This window comes from Triturus cristatus, chromosome 5_2 (assembly GCF_964204655.1).
Source record: "Triturus cristatus chromosome 5_2, aTriCri1.1, whole genome shotgun sequence".
Taxonomy (NCBI): Eukaryota; Metazoa; Chordata; class Amphibia; order Caudata; family Salamandridae; genus Triturus; species Triturus cristatus.
This window is the reverse complement of record NC_140588.1, coordinates 954,529,290-954,549,010: the sequence shown is the minus strand read 5'-3', so window position 1 is coordinate 954,549,010 and position 19,721 is coordinate 954,529,290. Positions and strand designations below refer to the sequence as shown.

Genomic DNA, 19,721 nt, shown 5'->3' with positions numbered 1-19,721 from the left:
CAAATGCTTTACACATTGCCTATGAGAAAAGCCTGACTTCTCGTGCCAAGCTACCAACGGAGTGAGCAGAGGTTATTGTATAAGTGAAATCTCCCTTACCCAGACTAGAAGGTAGGGTTCCTACTTGGACAGGGTGCATACCTCTGCCAACTGGAGACCCCCATTTTTACCAAGCAGTATTTAACTAACAGGACATGTACAACACACCAGAACATGTTCTACCTTTCAAATACACTGCACCGGGCCCATGGGGCTACCTTGGGCCTACCTTAGGGGTGCCTTACATTGAGTAAAAGAGAAGGATTAGGCCTGACAAGTGGGCACACTTGACAGGTCGACATGGCAGTTTAAAACTGCCCTTACATACACTGCAGTGACAGGTCTGAGACGTGGTTGCAGGGCTACTCATGTGAGTGGCACAGTCAGTGTTGTAGGCCGACTAGTAGCATTTGAATTACAGCCCCGGGGCACACGCAGGGCAGTTTACTGTGGACTTACCAGTAAATCAAATATGCCAATCATGGATAACTATGCTCTTTAGTACTGATCAGCTGTGGTAAAGCGCCCAGAGTCCTAAAGACAACAAAAACAGGTAAAAGAAAATAGGAGGAAGAAGACAAAACAAAACGTTTGGGAATAACCCCGCAAAAAGGGCCAGGTCTAAAAAGTTTGCAAAGCTTAAACTTAAAGGAATTGACAGAAAGGCCCCAGTTGGAGTAGAGCTTACAGCTTAATTTGACACAATACGGGAAACCTCACCAGTCTCGACACATTAAAGATTGACAGATTGATAGCTCTTTCTTGATTCTGTGGGTGGTGGTCTATAGCTGTTCTTAGTTAGTGGAGCCATTTGTCTTGTTAATCTGATGACGATCAATACCAACTACTTACACAACCCCATAGTGGCTGTCCTGTGGCTAACTGTTGGGGGTGCTCCCTCTTTATGGGGCATGCTGATCATAGCGCAGTAGTTGTGCTTTCTGTTAATTGGGTCTCTGGTGCTTGGTGACTTGTTTCATCAATAACTATTCGTATAATTTTTGGTTCTCTGCATTCGGTACTTCCTCTTGTGTGTCTGAACGTTGCCATGTGTGCCTGGCTACTATGGAGGGCAATCAATATCTGTGGTTCCTGCTTGATCCTCAGGAAGTAAGGACTGGAAGAAGGAATGTCATTAAAACCTAGTGCTCACCATTAACTCTGTATTCACCAGCTTCTCCCAGTCCTTACAACCTTCCTTCCCTCCTGTGAGGCTTAGGAGATGTCTGTGTCCTTTATAGGCACACCCAGAGATGAAGGAGTGCAGTTCTTTTTCCATTTAGGGAGCTGGAAGGGTGCCTGTCTGTAGGGTGTGTACACACTTCATGATGTAAGGCATGGAATGAGGAACCATAATTGCAGTAATACAATTTCAGATAAGTAAGGAGCCTGGTATTGGTAACTGTTAAACAGATAGTCACATTTTCTAAGCTTTTCTGAACATTAATAGATCAGCAGCCTTCCACATTCATGGAGGCATTTTGTTTCTGGTGCATATGAATTTAGGGTTGGGCAGTACAAAATGTTCATCTAATCTCACACACCATATGGGAAAAATACAATTTGGAAGGCTTGAAGAGAGAGCTATTAGGTTGTAAATGGATGTGTAGACCTGGCACAATGACTTAAACCTTGTACACCAGTGGAACAAGAGCCCTTGCAGTGCGACAACAGCCAGTGTATGTTGGTTTTGCGTAAAAAGACCAATTTCAAGCTGCCAGAACTCCTTTCAGAGGGCCACAGGTTGTGCAGGGGCTATTGGTCCCAACTGTGGTGACCTGCTATGGATTTTGAGCAACTGGGCCAAGTACAACTTCTGCACTAGACTCTCAGCGGCAACTGTGAATGAGCAGTCGAAAGGCCCCTCGGGTGGGAGAGTGTAGATAAAGGTAAGTGAACACAGCTCATAACTGAAAGTGCATACAGTACGAACAATAAATCAATGTCCAATCAAATACATTTATAAGAAAAAGAAGTATTTTATTTCTGGCTCTGCACATGCTAATGAATAACAACATTCATGAGCAATAAAACAAAACCCCTTTCGTTGTCAGACAAATCTCTGTCCCGCCCTCCTTAAAATGTGGTTGGGGTTATTCCCTATTCAATGGTGGCCGCACCCAGGGGATGCTTACTAGTTGGCTGTACTCAAGAGTTCCCCTATGATTCCTTTAGTAGTTAGTCAAAAGGCCCCAAAGACCCAGTTCCAGTCTTACCCACTCCAGCAGTATGGAAGCGTTCAGCGGGGCAGAGAGTGCCCTCTCCGCGGGTGCTCCCGAGTCCTGATCCTGTTTGGCAAAGTTGGGCTGCTTCCGGTCAATGGGGTATCACCTGGCAGGCACAGGCTCTCTCATTTGAGGAGCACTGCTTGTTCTTACCAGCAATCGAAGCGGCTCCTTCTAGGTAAACGCAAGGTAAGTCCCTCTTCCCTTAACTGGAGAAAATAATTAGATCCGTCAGTGCCCAGCTGGAGCCCTGCAAGGATGGGACGTCTCCAGCTGTTCCTTGCAGTCTTTGGAGAATCTGTCAGGTGCAGTTCTCATTGTGCAGGCTGGACCAACCGGTCACAGCTGCAGTCCTTCTGTTCCTCCTATCATACAGGGTACTCTCAATCTTGCCCAGACTCTTATGGTGCAATCACCCTCAACACGATGGCCCTTCCTGCCAGACAGGTTCGCTGATAAAGGTCGGACACAAGTCTCAATGATCCTCGCCCAATAACCTCACAGGTGGCTCCCTCTGTTATACGGGGTCACCACAACTAGGGGGTGTGGGCCTAGCACTTCCCTCATGGTGCTCCTTTCATGGCTCAGATCACAGCGGCCCTCTCCTGGAATACGAGGGTTGCCTGACCAATGCTGCACACAGGCAACAACCTGATCAGTGCCCGCCCAGCCTTTCTCCTCACACCTCACTCAGGGAGTCCTCTCCGTAGCGCTCCCCTCTGGACCTCGCTCTATCCAACGCTCTCCTCTTCCTCATAGGGTGCAGTGGTCTTGGCAAGCAGGCAGGCAGTGGTGCTCCAGACTCCAGGGCAGGGGGTCTGGATTTCCCTGGGTGATGTTCCCTCACCAAGCAGGGAGACTACCAGGCCTTGGCCCTCAGTCCTGGTCATTGGCAGGAGTCTTGCAGCGCTTCCCCTTCTCACGCAGCCCCTATAGCTGCTCGGCAGATAACACATTTTTGGGGTCTCTTCCTTCCCTTTTTAAAGTCCTTTTGCAGATAACAAATGGAATTTAGGGTTTGAGTCTCTGAAGTTTTATGTTGGGGTTCTGCATTTCCCTTTTCATCTTTCCTTTTTAACAGCTGTCACAGCAGGCAAGACTCCGAAGTTAATTGTCCCGCAGCACAGCTCATGGTAATGACCAGAGTTCACACTTGTGTGTCAGCTACAATGATATGTACATCAAAATGTTAATCCTGGGCTTCCAGCCCAACTCTTTATGAGCCCCTTATCAGCCCTATCTACTTTTCCTGCAAAGTGTCCATTCCCCTTCCTTGTGATCTACAATTGAATCAAAGAACAATCTTTTGAGTGTAAATGGCAGAGTAGCTTCCTCCAGTGTGTGTGTTCCTTCAGTTCAAAGGAATGCAGCAATACAAAAAGCTGTCTGTGGTGGCGTGGATTCTTCTAGTCTTCACCAGGCCTGGGCTTCCCAAAATGTAATGTACCATTGTAGACACACTTGCACTCAGTGTACTTTCACAGCACATGTGCTCTCCAATACTGTGTACTCCATGCATTATGCCACTACTTATACACCTGCATTCAGCACACATTTAGTCTGTGCATGCTGCACAGCACTGTTGCTGTTCTTTATTGTACCAGGGTGTGCTGTTTGCAAACACACACTTTGCCAACGCACCATGTGTGTAGAGTACAACACTTCACCCTTCATGTATTGTACTTAACGCAATCACACAAACACCCAGCACATGATTCCCTTACGCACGCACACTGCACAGCACTATATCACTCATGTATTGTATTTCCCGCAGGCATGCATGCACAGTACATCCACAAACCACACATATACTGCACAGTACTGCTCTAACTCTGTATTGTACCCTTCCAAGGCACACATACATCTAGCGCAGAGTCACTACTCCTGCTGTGCGCAGCACTCCACATATACCTAATGTAAGGCAAGAGTGAGTTAAGCACACAGCAGCAGAACTTTTTAAAAAGTGAGTTTGCCTGTAGGCCTCACTCCAGCAACACAGGCTAAAAAGGTCCTGTTCACGGCAACTGATCACTACATGGTATGCTGCCACCACCTCGCTTACGCTAATTAACTCCTGGTGAAGGCAGTAGCTTTCCACCGCTATGATGGTATTGCTGGGTGTCCCTCCCAGTACAACAAGATCGCTATCCATAAGACAGGCGTATGTCAGGTTAACATGCATGATCTGTCTGCGTCTATGACAACAAAAAAATCAGCATTAGGGATCCAGACCACTGTACAGTTGGACGCTCAATGCAAGGGTACACTTCACCAACCATGTAGAGGACTTTTCCTTACCAACACAAGCCTATCAGCGACATGACCTGGAGTCTTTGCAATGCAGTTCTTGCAGATGTCCGCAAACTGTGTTACTATTGTTCCCCCGGATGATAGCAAGGCATTGAAAATTATGACCATGTGGGAAGGAAAAACGTATTCTCTTCCGGTAGCAAGTATGGATAAAAGAGCAACTTCTTGCCATGTTAGTGGCTGCAGTCATATTTAATCTTGAATCAGTGTCCACATCAAGAATTTCCACACTTTCAACTGAAGTTGAAGGATGGACTGATTGTCGGTACAATTGATTTTGTTAGAGGAAGGTGTTTTTCACCGGAAGGTGTATGACTGTTTTTTCACCGTTTAGTTTGGACCAGGAGTCAATCGTATACATGTCATCATAGCTAAAGTCTGTGTATAAAAGAGAGACTTTCTGCTCTGCCAGATCCGAAACTCCTATTCTGCTGAGGTTTCTAGGATTCTAGCATACTCTTTGGCATGCAGAAAGTCTATTTTAATGACACACATGCCATTACATAATTGAGAACCAGGCGCCATGATACTTAAGAAACTTTTACATTCTGTTATTTCTAAATAAACATAGCCTATAGGAAAATTGAAGTATTTTATGACAAGCTGAAAGGTGATTAGTAGGGCTTTGGAAAGGCTTTCCTGCTACAGCCAATGGTCAACAGCATGCTTAAAAGGAAGCTTGTGTTATAGAATTAATGTAACACTGTGAAACTTTACTGTGCTGTAAAGTAATAGACACATGCTTGAGCGTTCAGTAATTGTTTTTGTTTATTAGGAGCTCCAGAGACGCTGCAACACCCTGATTTCTCTAATAGAGAAAGAGAACATGGAAATTGAAGAGAAAGAAAGAGCAGAGAAAAAGAAACGGATACCAAAAGCTACAGTGGTAGTATTATTTATTTAATCACTCTTTTTGTGGTTAAATACATCATTACTAAGTTTATTTAGAGATTGTACTATATCCTGTAGGTTATTACTCATGAATTGTAATTCTGAAACTTTTCATTATGATATACAGAATACGGTATAAATAACATTCCTGTTTATAATAATTGCCCAAGATCATCGGACAGTTTATTGCTTCGTTTGCAATACCTACAAAATTATTAATAAAAAAAAAGTTTGCGTCTGCACTGTTTGAGGGATATCGATGGCAGAAAACAGTGGGCGATTCATAAAAACCTTCATTCTAAACCTCTCAAGCTCCCACTCTAAACTCTTCAAATACACAAATGAAAAGATATATGGATGCTGATAGTTGATAAAACAGCCTGTTCTGCCACCATAAATTCACTAATGTGCTCTTGCTATCAATAATTAAAGAAAAATTAAGATATTGGACAATTGTGTTGCAATTCTTGTCATGCTTTGTGTAAGAAAATGGGTTCAAAGTTGGGAAGGATGTGAGTTCTTCTTGAGTAATAATTCATATTTCGTGTCGAGTTCAACATTCATGTTCATCAGATAAACCTTGGCTCAATCCTTTATAGGTATGGCAAAGAGCAGACATGCACAACTTAAGGGAAAGTGCACAAACATTTTCACAGTACAAAAACGATTACAAAGTGAAAAAACAATGCAGAAAAAACCCACAATCATTTTCTTAACCTAGAGAAGAATGTAAATAAGAAAATTACCTAAAAACGATTCAAATCCAGTAAGGGTAACTGGGGATATGAATTGAAGTAAAGCGCAAATCAGATGTCGCTGTTCAGGTTGACCTAGACCACGGCACATTTTCAGGGTGACTATCACAAAGCATGTCATCCCGTTAAAAGATTTTACCTTCTGACTTATACTTTTTTCTGAAAGTCGAAATCCTCCAGGGTTGAAGTTCAGATAGCCGTTGAACAACATCCTGCTAAAGCCATTGGTTTTGATAGGAACATTTCCAAGCTAGGAAAATGTAATGCCAAGCTAGCAAAATGTAATGCCAAGCTAGTAAAATGTAATGCCACTCCTGACAAAGTCCTCTCATCAGTCGGATCCTTTTCACACCTTTGCTACCATCTGAAAAAGGGGCTGATTTGTTTTTAGGCACACAGCCCATTGATTCCTCATGGGAACAGAGTAAAGTACTCTGTTCGAATGGTGAAGAGGCCACATGTCTAGTTTATAAATGACTGCTAACCAGGCAATCATTTATAAAGGCATCAGCTGGAACCAACCTCGCAGTGGTTCCTGTCAGTGCATTTTTTACTGTTTACTACAGGGCTGCTTTGGAATGATGCAGCCCTGTAGCAAACAGTATTCTTTTTTCTTTTCTAAAAGAAAACACCAAAACAGGATTTTCTTTTGAAAAGAAAATTATTAATCCTCCCCTTACCATGGACGGCTTCTCTCATGGCGGGAGAGCATTGTAATGTTTTTGATGTTCTTTACAGCCAGGGTTTAGCTGGTGGTAAGGAACAGTAAAAATGATTACATGTCTGCCTCTTTAAATTGCGCGGTTGGACATGTAGCCAAATCTGATAGAGACTTCTACCCACAGGTTCCTTACCATAGAATTATCCCCAGGCATCAGACTGGATCCATAAAAAATATTCTTGAGCAGTACCCCTGCCTCATGGTAGGTAGTGTTGTTTGATTCTGCATGATGCCACAGTGCTTCTATAGGTGCCACTCCAGCACCATGATATCTGAAAGAGCCCATTAGTTATAGATTCCTTACCTTAGAATTACCCCCAAGTGTCAGACTGGATCCGGATAATTTTTTTCTTAGCAGTACCCCTGCACGTCGGTATGTGACGTCGGTCGCCTCCTCGTCCATCATCAGCGTCGTGGTCGCCGGGATGACATTGCGGTGTCCGGTTAGACACCGCACCTGCGCGCTGACGTCAGTTCTTTCTTTTTTAGCCGCAGCCAGCGCAGGTCCGGAGAGAGCTTGCCCCTTTTAGTTGCTTTTTGACTAACTTTTTTTTGACTATTTGTCGACGTCTTTTGAGTCTTTGACTCCTGGTGCACGAGGGATGTCCAGCTGTCGGCCGGGTTTCAAGCCCTGTGACTCCTGTCACAAGTTGATGTCGGTTACCGATCCGCATCTCATGTGCCTTTGGTTCCTGGAGCGCAACCACGACCTGAAGTCATGCTCCGACTGCCGGGCCCTGAACCCGAAGTCTTTGCGGGAGCGGTCCCGAAAGTTTTTGGAGGCCTGGCAGTATGCTTCACGCCGCTCGAGGTCCCGGTTGAGGGGAAGGTCGCGGGACCAGTCGTGGAGCCATCAACACTCGTCATCAAAGTCTTCGCACTCCTCAGGTAAGTCAAAGTACAAGAAGAAGGTGAAGAACATTCGTCGCACTTCGCCTTCTCCCCGTCTGTCGGCCGACACGACGTGGGACTCTGAGCATCGTTGCTCTCCGGCTCCTTCCTCGGAGCCCGCTGGGACGGCTCCGCGCTTCCCTACTTTTCCCATAGCCAGAGCATCCCCTGCACAGCTTCGTCAATCTTAAAAAGCACTGCACAGCATCTTTGGGTAGCCCAACTCTGCATGTGCGCCTTCAGGCCCCACGGACTCGGTTGGGGGCCCAAGGCCTTCGATGCTGGCGGCTCCGGCGCCGCAGGGTCCCCAAGGATCCAGGGCTTGATCCAGATCAGTGCCGGTCCACCTCACAGTACCTTCCCCGACACCGATTCCAGTGGCGACGCCCCAGATGCCGGTTGTGTCCCCAACCAGCCTCGACCCCAGCCTCACCCCCGACTTTGACACGGTGCCGGACCGAAGTCAACCGATGTTCGTACCCGCGCCGGTGGGTACTTTTGCACCGCTATTCATTCCTGGCATTCTCTACTGCCCTGAGGGGCAGCCAGAGGAGTGTGAGGAGGACTGGGAGGGGTCTATTGACCTTCTAGCAGACCTACTTGAAGAGCCGGACTGGCGAGAGAAGTTGGGTGATGCCAGTGGTCTGGATACCTCCCCAGACCTTGGCATGCTTTCTCCCCCTACCGTGGCTATGGAGGAGGGAGCCTCCTATGCTGTGGTGTTGCGTAGAGCGGCTGAGGCCTTGGGCCTCGAGCTTCCTACGGTGGCTGTCAGGGCTAACCTCTTTGGAGCCCCTGCTGCCTTTTAATGAGGCCCTCACTGACATCCTTCTGGGCACTTGGTCCAAGCCCAGCACAGGAGCTCCTGTGGACAGGATGATTGCCCAACGCCACCGCCTGGCCACGGACGACCCACTTTTCCTCTCAGAACAGCCTACCCCTGAGACCTTGGTTGATCAAGCCTCATCCTCAAAGGGCCCATTCCCTACTGCTCCCCCAGATAGGGAATCCAAGAAGCTGGACCATCTTGGGAAGACGATGTTTTCTTCCGCCAGCTTAGGACTGCGTCGGGCCCCGTATGTCACTTGGGCCATTACACACACACGGTGTGGGATACGGCTGCGCAAGTGCTGCCACAGTGCCCGGAGGAGGCCCAGGCTGTTCTCACCCATACTGTTGCTGAGGGTCGAGACACAGCAAAGTTCACCATCTGGTGTGGGCTGGATACCGACGACTCGCTGGGTAGAACGGTTTCCACATTGGTAGCCCTGAGGCGCTACGCCTGACTAAGAACATCTGGCTTCTCTGGGGATGTCCAATCTACCCTTTTGGACTTGCCCTTTGATGGCCGTCGCCTGTTTGGTGACCAGGCGGACAACGTGCTCGAGCGATTCAAGTACTCTAGCGCTACGGCCAGATCCTTGGGCCTTGCAACAACTTCTCGCCCCATGTATTCTGCCTTACGGCCCTATCGGGGCTACAGTAGGGGTGCCCCACCATGTTCCACCCAGAGCCACGGGGCTGAGCAAGCTACCCAGCCTCTGAGTGGTAGGGACCATGGGACTCAGCGTCGTGGGTCTGGGGGCTAGCCGGCGGGCCAGTCCACCAAAGCCCCCTCTGCAGCAGCCTCTAAACCTTCCTAGTCTGACTTTCCAGGGCCACCAGTTGCCAGTGGGTGGTAGGATCTGCCATCACCTCCCCCACTGGCACAACATCACGTTGGACAGGTGGGTTTTGCAGATAGTCCGAAGGGGCTTCTCTCTCCCCTTCAAGACTACCCCTCCCTTCATGCCACCAACACTCCATCTCATGTCGGAGGATCATTTGGCCCTTCTCTGCTAGGAAGTTACAGCTCTCTTGACTAAGGGAGCTATTGAATGCGTCTCTGTGCCAGAAGTAGGTCCTGGTTGCTACTCCCGCTACTTCTTAGTACCTAAGAAGTACAAAGGCCTGCGTCCTATCTTAGATCTCAGAGACGTCAACCACTTCCTCCTGAAGGAGAAGTTCAAGATGTTAACCTTGGATCAGGTCTTGTCTGCTCTCGACCATGGAGACTGGATGGTAGTGTTGGACTTGCAGGACACGTATTTTCACATCCCCGTCTTGCCTGCCCACCGCCGTTACATACAGTTCACGGTAGGCCGCAAGCATTTTCAGTTTACCGTGCTCCCCTTTGGCCTTACCAGCACCCCTCGGGTGTTCGTGAAAGTGATGGCGGTGGTCACAGCTCATCTACGCAGATCAGGGGTTCCAGTCTTCCCCTATCTAGACGACTGGCTGTAGATGGCGGGATTGCCCCAGGGTGTTGTCTCCCACCTCCAGACTACGGCTGACTTCCTGCATTCGCTGGGGTTCACAGTCATCGTGCCGAAGTCGCACCTGATTCTCTCCCAGAAGCTCCTTTTCATATGAGCGGTTCTGGATAGAGTGCAGTTTCGGGTCTATCCTCCCAAGCAGCGATATTCGGGCTATGATACCGATGTTTCAGCCTCTATCCCGGATTTCAGTGAGAATTACCCCAAACCTGCTGGGCCTCATGGCTTCCTGCATCCTGCTGGTGGATCATGCCAGATGGTATATGCGGGATCTGCAGAGGGACCTGAAGTTCCAGTGGGCACAGCACCAGGGGACTCTTTCTGATGGCGTCCAGATCTCAGAGGGGACTGCAAGTCAGTTGCAGTAGTGGCTCACAAAATAGAATTGGGTCAATGGCAGATCCCTCTCCCTTCCCCAACCAGATTGCACAGTAGTGACAAATGCGTCACTCCTGGGATAGAGCAGCCATATGGGGGAGGAGGCCTCTGGTCTCTGGTGAAGTCCAGGTTCCACATCAACCTTATGGAACTCCGGGCGATTTGTCTTGCACTGAAGGCATTCCTTCCATCTGTCAAAGGAAGAGTAGTGCAGGTGTTCACAGACAACACCATCGCTATGTGGTACTGCAACAAACAGGGCGCAGTGGGGTCGTGGACCCTATGTCAAGAGGCACTTTGCCTTTGGACATGGCTGGAATATTAGGACATATCTCTGGTGGTTCAACACCTGGCATGTTCCCTGAACGCCAGGGCGGACAAACTCATCAGCTGGTGCATGATGGATCACCAATGGCATCTTCGCTCGGAGGTGGTGCAAGGTCACTTTCAGCTGTGGGGAGAGCCGTGGTTGGATCTATTCGACACCCAAGGGAACGCGCAATGGCAGCAGTTCTGCGGGTTGGAATTTCCAAGGCAGCTCTCGCTCGACGACTCTTTTCGTCACAAGTGGAGTTGTGGCCTCCTGTACGTCTTTCCGCCTGTACCACTTCTGCACACTGTGCTGAAGCAGATCAAGCACAACCAGGCCCAAGTCATTCTTGTGGCTCTGGACTGGGCATGAAGTGTCTGGTACCCCAAACTCTTGAGCATGGCCATCCATCCTCCTATCAGACTGCTTCCTCGGGAGGATCTTCTGTCGCAGCAGCATGTGACGGTCCTCCATCCAAACCTGTCCAGTCTCCACCTCCTTGTGTGGAGATTAAGCGGCAACAATTGACAGCTTTCGACCTTCCTCCCGAAGTCTGTAATGTCATCTTGGCAGCCGGGCATCCCTCCACCAAAACGATATACGCCTGTAGATGGAACAAATTTGTGGCACAGTGCACAGCAAAGGCTGTGGATCCTGTTTCCGCCCCTCTTTCAGAGGTTCTCCTCTTCATTCTTTCTTTGGCCCAGACAGGCTCTGATCTGGGCACTTTAGCCTTTCTTCGCCTTCCTGATCAGCCTGCTCTTTTCAAGTCCTCTATTGTTAACAAATTTCTGAAGGACATTACTCATCTTTTTCCTCCCTCTCCTTTCGTAATGCCCCAGTGGGAATCTTGTCCTCACTTATCTTATGTGTTCTCCCTTTGAGCCACTACATAATTGTCCTCTTCGCTTCCTTACTTTGAAGACTGCTTTCTTGCTTCTATCACCTCTGCTCACAGGGTGAGTGAAGTTCAAGCCTTATCTTCCAGACATCCCTTTCTTGCTGTCCATCCAGACAAAGTAGTCCTCCGTAATAGGCCCTCTTTGCACATAGGTCAGACCATCACATTGCCCACCTTCTTCCCGCCTCCTCACCCTTCCAAAGAGGAGGAGAGACTCCACCGTCTGGACCAACAACGTGCGCTGTCTTTCTACCTTGACCGCACTAAAGACTTCCGGGTGGACGTCTAACTCATCGTGGTTTATGTGGGAGCCAAGAAAGGTCGGGTAGTGCACAAACGTACCATCTCTCAATGGGTCGTCCTATGCATTAAGATCTGTTATTCTTTGGCTAAAAAGGAACTTCCAGTGGGGCTGCACGCCCACTCTACCAGGGCGATGGCAGCTACTACTGCTTTGGGACGTGGAGTACTGCTGGTTGACATCTGCCAGACACCACGTGGGCATCTCTGTACATGTTTACTAAGCATTACTGCCTGGACAGTCCGGAGAGTTGGCTTTTTCAGACGTTCTGTTCTCCAGGACTTCCTGGTGTGAACTTAGTTTGCAGACCCACCTCCGGGGTTGGTATTGCTGGGGTATTTATTCTAAGGTAAGGAATCTATAACTAATGGTCTCTTTCAGATGAACAAGTCACTTACCTTTGGTAACAATGTATCTGTAAGAGACATATATTAGTTATAGATTCCTTACCGCCCCACCCATCCTCCCCGTTCTGCAAACTGACTTCTAGGGATAGGGTAACCCTTGCAGTGCTCTAGTTTTGTGCACCAGTGGCCAGTGTCTTGCTTGGCCCTGCGTTTCTGGTGTGGAAAGTTGTGTCAGAACTGTCATCAGCACGCAGGGGCAGCGTCTAAGTAGACACCGCAACATCATCCCGACGACCACGACATCAACGATGGACGCAGAGTCAACCGACGCCACCTACCGACGCACAGGAAAAAATTTCTCCGGATCCAGTCTGACCCCTGGGGGTAATTCTAAGGTAATCTATAACTAGTATATGTCTTTTACAGAAACATTGTTACCGAAGGTAAGTAACTTGCTCTTCAGTTCTTTTCTTTGCACGCTTCAGTGCACATCCATGGAAGAGCTACTCGAAGTCTTTTTTTGAGTGACCTTTTTACAACCCTTTTGTCAAACAGGTTTTGAGACATTGTCTCCTGGTGTGCAGGGATGTCCACAAGGAAGGCTAGTTTGAAGCCCAGTCGCGCCTGTCACGGTCTAATGTCGGTAACGGATTCACACCTCATCTGCCTTTGGTGCCTCAGGCACGACCATGATGCCAAGACATGTTGATTGACGTGCCATGCACCTCAAGGCCTTGAAGAAGCTGTCCCTCAAGCTCCTTGCTGCTTGACATACGATGCCACGATGGTCTCGATCTCGGCCGAGAGGGAGGTCCCGAGATCGGTTGCAGAGCCATTCCACCCTCTCATTGTTACAGTTGTAAGTCATCCAGGCATTTGAGCAAGTCCCTGAAATGAAAGAAGACTTTACACCATCCATCAAAGTCTCTCGATGAGACAAGCAAGCATCAGCATTCAAGGCCTCGTTCCGTGGTGGAGCCTGCACCAGTTCTATCTCAGTGCCTTCCTGAGTTTCCTGCAGCCGGAGCCCACCAACCCAACTTCGTGTGTTTTATGAGGAACTCCTCCTAGGTCAGAGCCTGTGCCCTATTCCTTTGGGCTAGGACTTGAGGATGATTGGGAGGGGTCTCTGGACCCTGATAAATACTAGCCCCTAGATGTTTCCATGGACACCTGGTGCGAGGATCTTTCAGATGCGATTGGGTTGGACACCTTCTCAGATGCTGACTTTGTCTTTCCTCCTACTGTGGCTATGGAGGAGGGAACCTCATTTGCTATGGTGGTGAGGAGGGCACCGAGGTCCTGGACCTTTAAGTGCCCGCCATGACTGTAAAGAATATCATCTTAATGGAGGTGCTTCAGCCAGGAGTCGACCCATCCAAACCACTTTTCCCATTTTACGAAGCTCTAACAGATGTTGTTCTCGGGGGCCTGGTCCAAACCCAACAGTGGGGCTCCTGTGCATAGGTTGATTTCCCACCCCAGGAGACCCCAATTTCCTTACAAAACACTCCACCCCAAGACTCGACTTCCAAAGTAAATCCTGGCTCATTACCGTTCTTTCAATCGGACAGGGAATCCAAAAGGTTGGATACCTTGGGAACTAAGATGTTTTCTTCCGCCAGCCTGGCACTGGGTCAGTGAACACTGCATGCCTTTAGGGCCGATACTCCCACTTGTTTTGAAACTCGGTTGCACATTTGCTGCCTATGGTCCCAGGGGAGGCTCGGGTCATATTCTCTCAGGCAGGTGCAGATGGGAGAGACTCATATAAGTTTACCATCCAGTGTGGACTTGACATGACCGACTCTCTAGGCATAGTGGTTTCATCGTGGGTTGCCTTGGAGCATCTAGTCTGGCTGAGGACGACTGGCTTTTCTGGGGATGTCCAGGCTGCGCTCATGGAAATGCCCTTTAATAGCTCCCGTCTCTTCAGAGACAAGGCAGACTCAGTGCTGGAGCGCTTCAAGGACAGCAGCGCTATGGCCAGGTCCTTGGGCCTTTCCGTGGCCCTTTGCCAACCACTGTCGGCCTTCCCCTCCTTTCATGGCCATGGAAGGCGCTTCCAGCTGTGTCTCCGATCTCCCTGCCACTACAGCCAGTGGACTTCTCAGTCTTTGCGTAGCTGAGGACATGGCACCGACAGGCCTTGTGGGTCAGGTAGTCAGAGTACAGGTCAGTCCCCCACTCCCCAGCAACCTCCAAGCCTCCTTAGTTTTTCCCATCATGGGCACCCAGTGGAAGGCAGGATGCGGCATCACCTGCACCACTGGACGTCTTTGTGAAGCTGGCTCACTATATAGTGCACTAGAAAGAAGTACACTGTATATAGAGTCCAGTGGATCCCCAATTGGCTTACAGAGGCTAAAGTAGATAATACTAACGCTCTCTTTTGTGGTAGTGTGGGCGAGCAGTTAGGCTTATCAGAGGGTGGTGTTAAGCATTTGTTGTACTCACAAGGCAATAAATGAGACACACACTCAAAGAATAAATCTGAGACCAAACTAGAAAAATAACACTTCTTTTTTTTTAATGTTGTAAAACCATGAACGTCATTCAAAACAAAGTAGTGTTTTTGTTATCAATTTTTACAGGTAAGTAAATCTTTTAAACCTGTGCGCATTTACGCACAATGCAATCCTATGGGAAAAAAGGTCATAGATGCATAACGGTAAGTACAGTCAGTTTCAGGGGTTCACCTTCTGGATTTCGAATTGTATTGGGCCAAGGTCCAAAGTACTACCGGTAGTTCTTTGGGAACTACCGGCGTTTAGCCGGTTTAGCAGAGTGCTGGTGAAGTTGGTAGCTGTGTGCCCTATGGAAAAGGATGCCACCTGAAAACAGGCTGCACTGGGGGACTAGGGGACAAGTCAGAGAGCTCACAAATGGGGGCTTGGGTTGCAAGGCGTGTTGCAGCAAGGGGCACAGCCAGTTCTTCGGTGCTCGGGTTTGGAGTGGATAGGTCAGCTGGGCAGGATACACAAAGGTCCTCCTCGCGGTTAGGGACAAACAGCTCGCATGGGCAAAATAAGGACTGCTGGGCCACTCACGAAGTGTGTCTCAGTAATGTTGACATCCCTTGATGGCTGCTCAGTCGTGGTGCAGAGGAAATCCGTATTGGGTCACACTGTTGCTGTTTTGTGCAGGGCATCCGGTACCCCGGGGATTGGTGCTGCATGGCTCCAGTTGGTCCTCGTGTCTTCACGCTTAGTGGGTAGACCGATCTGACATTCCAGAACAGGAGTACCTCTTCCTGGTTGTCTAATGCGTCGGTCAAGCCAGGGAGCTGCAAGGCGGTGGACTGGAGTCTGCTTTTCGGTGCCTCTGGACTGCAGGGGAGTACCTTCTCTACTCTAAGGGAGACTGTAGGCGATTTTCGAAGTGCTGGCAGTTGCTAGCAGGCACGGTTTGGCACCAAAAGTTCACCGCTTTTTCAGCAATTCTCACCAGGCAGTGGCTCTTCTTCGTCCTTCTTCTCTTGATCTGGTGAATCTGAGTTCTTGGGTTCAGGGGTGCAAACTAAATACTCAATTTCGGGATGCTAAGGGGAGGGACAGATAGTAGCCAATGGGCTGACTATCTTTCGAGTGTCTACTCCATCTATATGTCCTCTTCCTGTGGGAAGTGAGCATAACCGTGGCTGTATAAGGCTACTTCCGTCCAAAACAAGATGGAGGAATCTGAAATCGTGGTGTTTACATCAGCTGGTTCGCCTTAGGGGTGGTTCTGGCTTATGAGGGACACACCTCCTAATCTTACAAATGTTCCCACCTGTCTTGCCACCAATTAGTGGGGTCTGGGCAGGGAGGTGGGCATCTCCACTCACTCGAGACGCTTGGGTTGCATAACATAGGTGGGAGGCCTTAATGGAATGCAGTTCCTGCGTGGAGGAGTGTTAAATACCTCCGCCCAGAGCAGTCTTTGTTACCGACCTCTGAGAGCAATGGCTCTTACCTCAGGAGGTCGGTAACTTGTGTAGGGTGGCTGGCTGTTGGAGATAAGTCAGTCAACACACTAGTGGTCAATTGGTGTTCAGGGGGTACCCTTAAGGTGCCCTCTAGATGCATTTAATAATAAATCTAACACTGACATCAGTGTGTGTTTTTTCAGACGAGATGTTTGGTACCAATCATCTGGGGGTAAAGTGGAGCCATCATATAGCTGGGGAACTCGTAATCATGAGTGTCCAGCCCATGTACTTTTTATGGCTCCCCTGAGCACTTGTGATATCTAAGAATGAACTTGAATATCACAGAAACATATCCACTCACATAAATCTTCCCACACATGGGTATAGTGACCCTGTCTTATGGCTGTAAGGCCTGCTATAGGGGTGACTTACCTATACCACATGTAGTGTTTTGCAGGCATGGCACACAGGGATGTGCGCCATGTTGACTCTTCACTCATCTCTGCACCAAGGCACGCAGGTTGCAATGGCAGTTTGCATGAGCTTGTTGAGTGGTCGCTTAGGGTGACACAATTGATGCTGCATGCTTTGGGGACCCTCTTTAGGCACAATGCCCTAGGTACCAGGGGTAAAATTTAATAGGGACTTCCATGGAGCTTAAAGAGGTGCCAATTGTGGAACTAAAGGTACAGTTTAGAGAAAGAACACTGGTTCTGGGGACCTGGTTAGCAGAAACCCAGCACACTTTCAATCAAAGTTGCATCAGATTCCAGGCAAAAAGTTGGAGGTAACCATGTCATAAGGGGCACTTTCCTACAAGGTCAATAACATCCGGCCACTGGGTTTTCTATATTGTCCTAAGTGTCTAGTTCATCCCCTTTGTGACTACCCCTCCACCCTTGCCATCTACTTGCAACAGACTGATGGACGACTACTTCTCATTACTCCGCCAGGGGAAGTGGTGGATCTCTTGGCCAAGGGAGCCATAGAGAGGGTGCCGCCATCATAAATAGTTTGTGGTTATTATCCCAGTTACTTTCTTGTGCCCAAAAATGATGGAGGACTTTGTCCTAACATGGAGCTGCACCCTTTTAAATACTTCCTGAAAAAAGAGAAATTCTAAATGCTCACGCTCACTCACTTCCTGTCTGCCTTGGACCAGGGAGACTGGATAGTAGCATTGGACGTGCAAGACGCATACTTCCACATTCACGCCCTGCCTGCCCACAGATGTTACCTGAGGTTCATGGTAGGCCAAGAGCACTTTAAGTTTGCCGTGCTTCCCCTTGGCCTTACCAGTGCCACTCAGTCTTCACCAAATTGATGGCAGTGGTTGCAGCTCATCTGTGGAGATCAGAAATGCCAGATTTCCTGAATTGTTGGTGACTAGTTGTGGAAGGTGGGCTTGCCCCAGGTGGTCGTCTCCCACCTGCAGGCTACGGCAGACCTCCTGCACTCACTGGGGTTCACTATCAAAGTGCCAAAGTCACACCTGATCCCATCTGTGGAGATCAGAAATGCCAGATTTCCTGAATTTTTGGTGACTAGTTGTGGAAGGTGGGCTTGCCCCAGGTGGTCGTCTCCCACCTGCAGGCTACGGCAGACCTCCTGCACTCACTGGGGTTCACTATCAAAGTGCCAAAGTCACACCTGATCCCTTCTCAGATGCTCCCTTTCATCGAAGCTTGTCTGGATGCCTCAAGTGTGAATCTCCAGGCGAAATACCTAGTTTTGTTCCCAATAGAATAGAGAACTTTTGCATGAGTTCAGTCACACCAGAGGCCTGAATGATGAAATCACGTGCAGCGAGTTGCAATCACACTAATTGATTGGTGACTGACTGCCCATATACATTTACATCATTTGTCCTGCACACCAAACCACCATCACTAATACCTTAGAGTTATTAATTCAACTGACTCAGTCTCCATGCCCTAAAAATGACTTCGTTTTTAATATTTTCACATCTGCTGTTTATTGCTCCACACCTCCCTACTCCTTTTACATGGCGCTTATTGGCACTACACATAGTTCAGTGAGTGAGTTCAGCCCTCTCTGTACTGATTTTTCGGATTTTTATATCTGATAGAGACATCTAGCCGCTAATTCCTTACCTTTGAACTTCAAGGCGACAGACTGGATCTGGGAGATTTTTCTTAGCAGTACTCCTGCGTGCCGGTAGGTGGTGTCGGCGTCGTCTTCATCATGACGCCCACGTTGTCAATATACCCGCCACTCCGGCGCGCTGACGTCCGTTCTTTTCTCCACTGCGCCAGTCAGCGCCGATCCATTGAAGGGAGCTATCCCCTGTCATTTTTTGACAGACTTTTTGTCGACCTAAAAGATATTCGTGGTTCAAGCCGTGTGACGCCTGTCACCACGCTATGTCAGTCACCAACCCCCATCTAGTTTGTCTCTGGTTCCTGGAGCGCGACCACAACTCCAATTCGTGTTCCGACTGCCCGGCCCTGGCGGGGGAGCAGGATCCCTTAGAAATCCGGCACCAACAAGATGTGAACTGATACAAGGAACTGGGTGATGCCAGTGGTTTGGATACCTCCCCTAACTCTGGCATACATTCCCCTCTTACCCTTGCTACAGAGGAGGGAGCATATTTTGCCATGGTGGTGCGTAGGGCTGCGGAGGTCCTCCACCTGCAGCTTCATACAGTGGCGGTCAAAACTAACGGCTTGACAGAGGTCCTGCAGCCTGAGGTCTCCAGCTCAGAACCCCTTCTGCCTTTCAACAAGACCTTAACAGATGTGCTTCTGGGAACCTGGTCCAAACACAACACATGGGCTCCTGTGAAAAGGACGATCGTTCGCCGCCATCGACCTGCACCGGGTGACCAATTTTCCTCAACACCTTTCCCACCCCACAAAGCTTGAGGGTCCATGCGTCCACTTCTCGTGGCGCGTTCCATTCCGCACCCCCGGACAGGGAATCCAAGAGACTGGCAAACTTCAGAAAGAAATTGTTTTCTTCTACTAGTCTGGCATGCGGTAGGAACACTGCACGCCTTTTGGCCCTGATATGGGATATGGAATACGGTTGCACAGGTGCTGCCCAGAGTCTCAGAGGAGGACCAGGCTCTACTCTCCCAAGCGATCTCAGATGGGAGAGACGCAGCTAAGTTCGCCATCAGACGTGGCTTGGACACGACGGACTCGCTAGGCAGAGCGATTTCCACGACTGTGGCCGTTCGTCGCCACGCATGGTTGAGAACGTCTGGTTTTTGGGGGATATCCAGGCTAACCTCATGGTCATTCCCTTTGATGGCTCCCGTCTCTTCAGTGACAAGGCGGATGCTGCCCTTGAGTGCTTCAAAGTCTTTGAGCCTCACCACAACCCCTAGGCCCTTATCTGCTTTTTGCTCCTTTCATGGCTACGGAAGGGACTATCCACCGTGCCAACCCTCTTCCGGTAC

General features: G+C 48.9%; 1 protein-coding gene across 2 annotated transcripts in view; it reads left to right on the top strand.

Moving 5' to 3' along the window:
• Positions 1 to 19,721, top strand: part of LOC146829460 (SWI/SNF-related matrix-associated actin-dependent regulator of chromatin subfamily A member 1) — a 1,967,301-nt gene that overhangs the window by 1,906,440 nt on the left and 41,140 nt on the right. For both annotated transcript variants that reach the window (XM_085608144.1, XM_085608145.1), the window contains one exon: positions 5,350 to 5,460. In XM_085608144.1, coding sequence (XP_085464270.1) covers positions 5,350 to 5,460 — 111 coding nt within the window. The remainder of the gene's footprint in view (positions 1 to 5,349; positions 5,461 to 19,721) is intronic.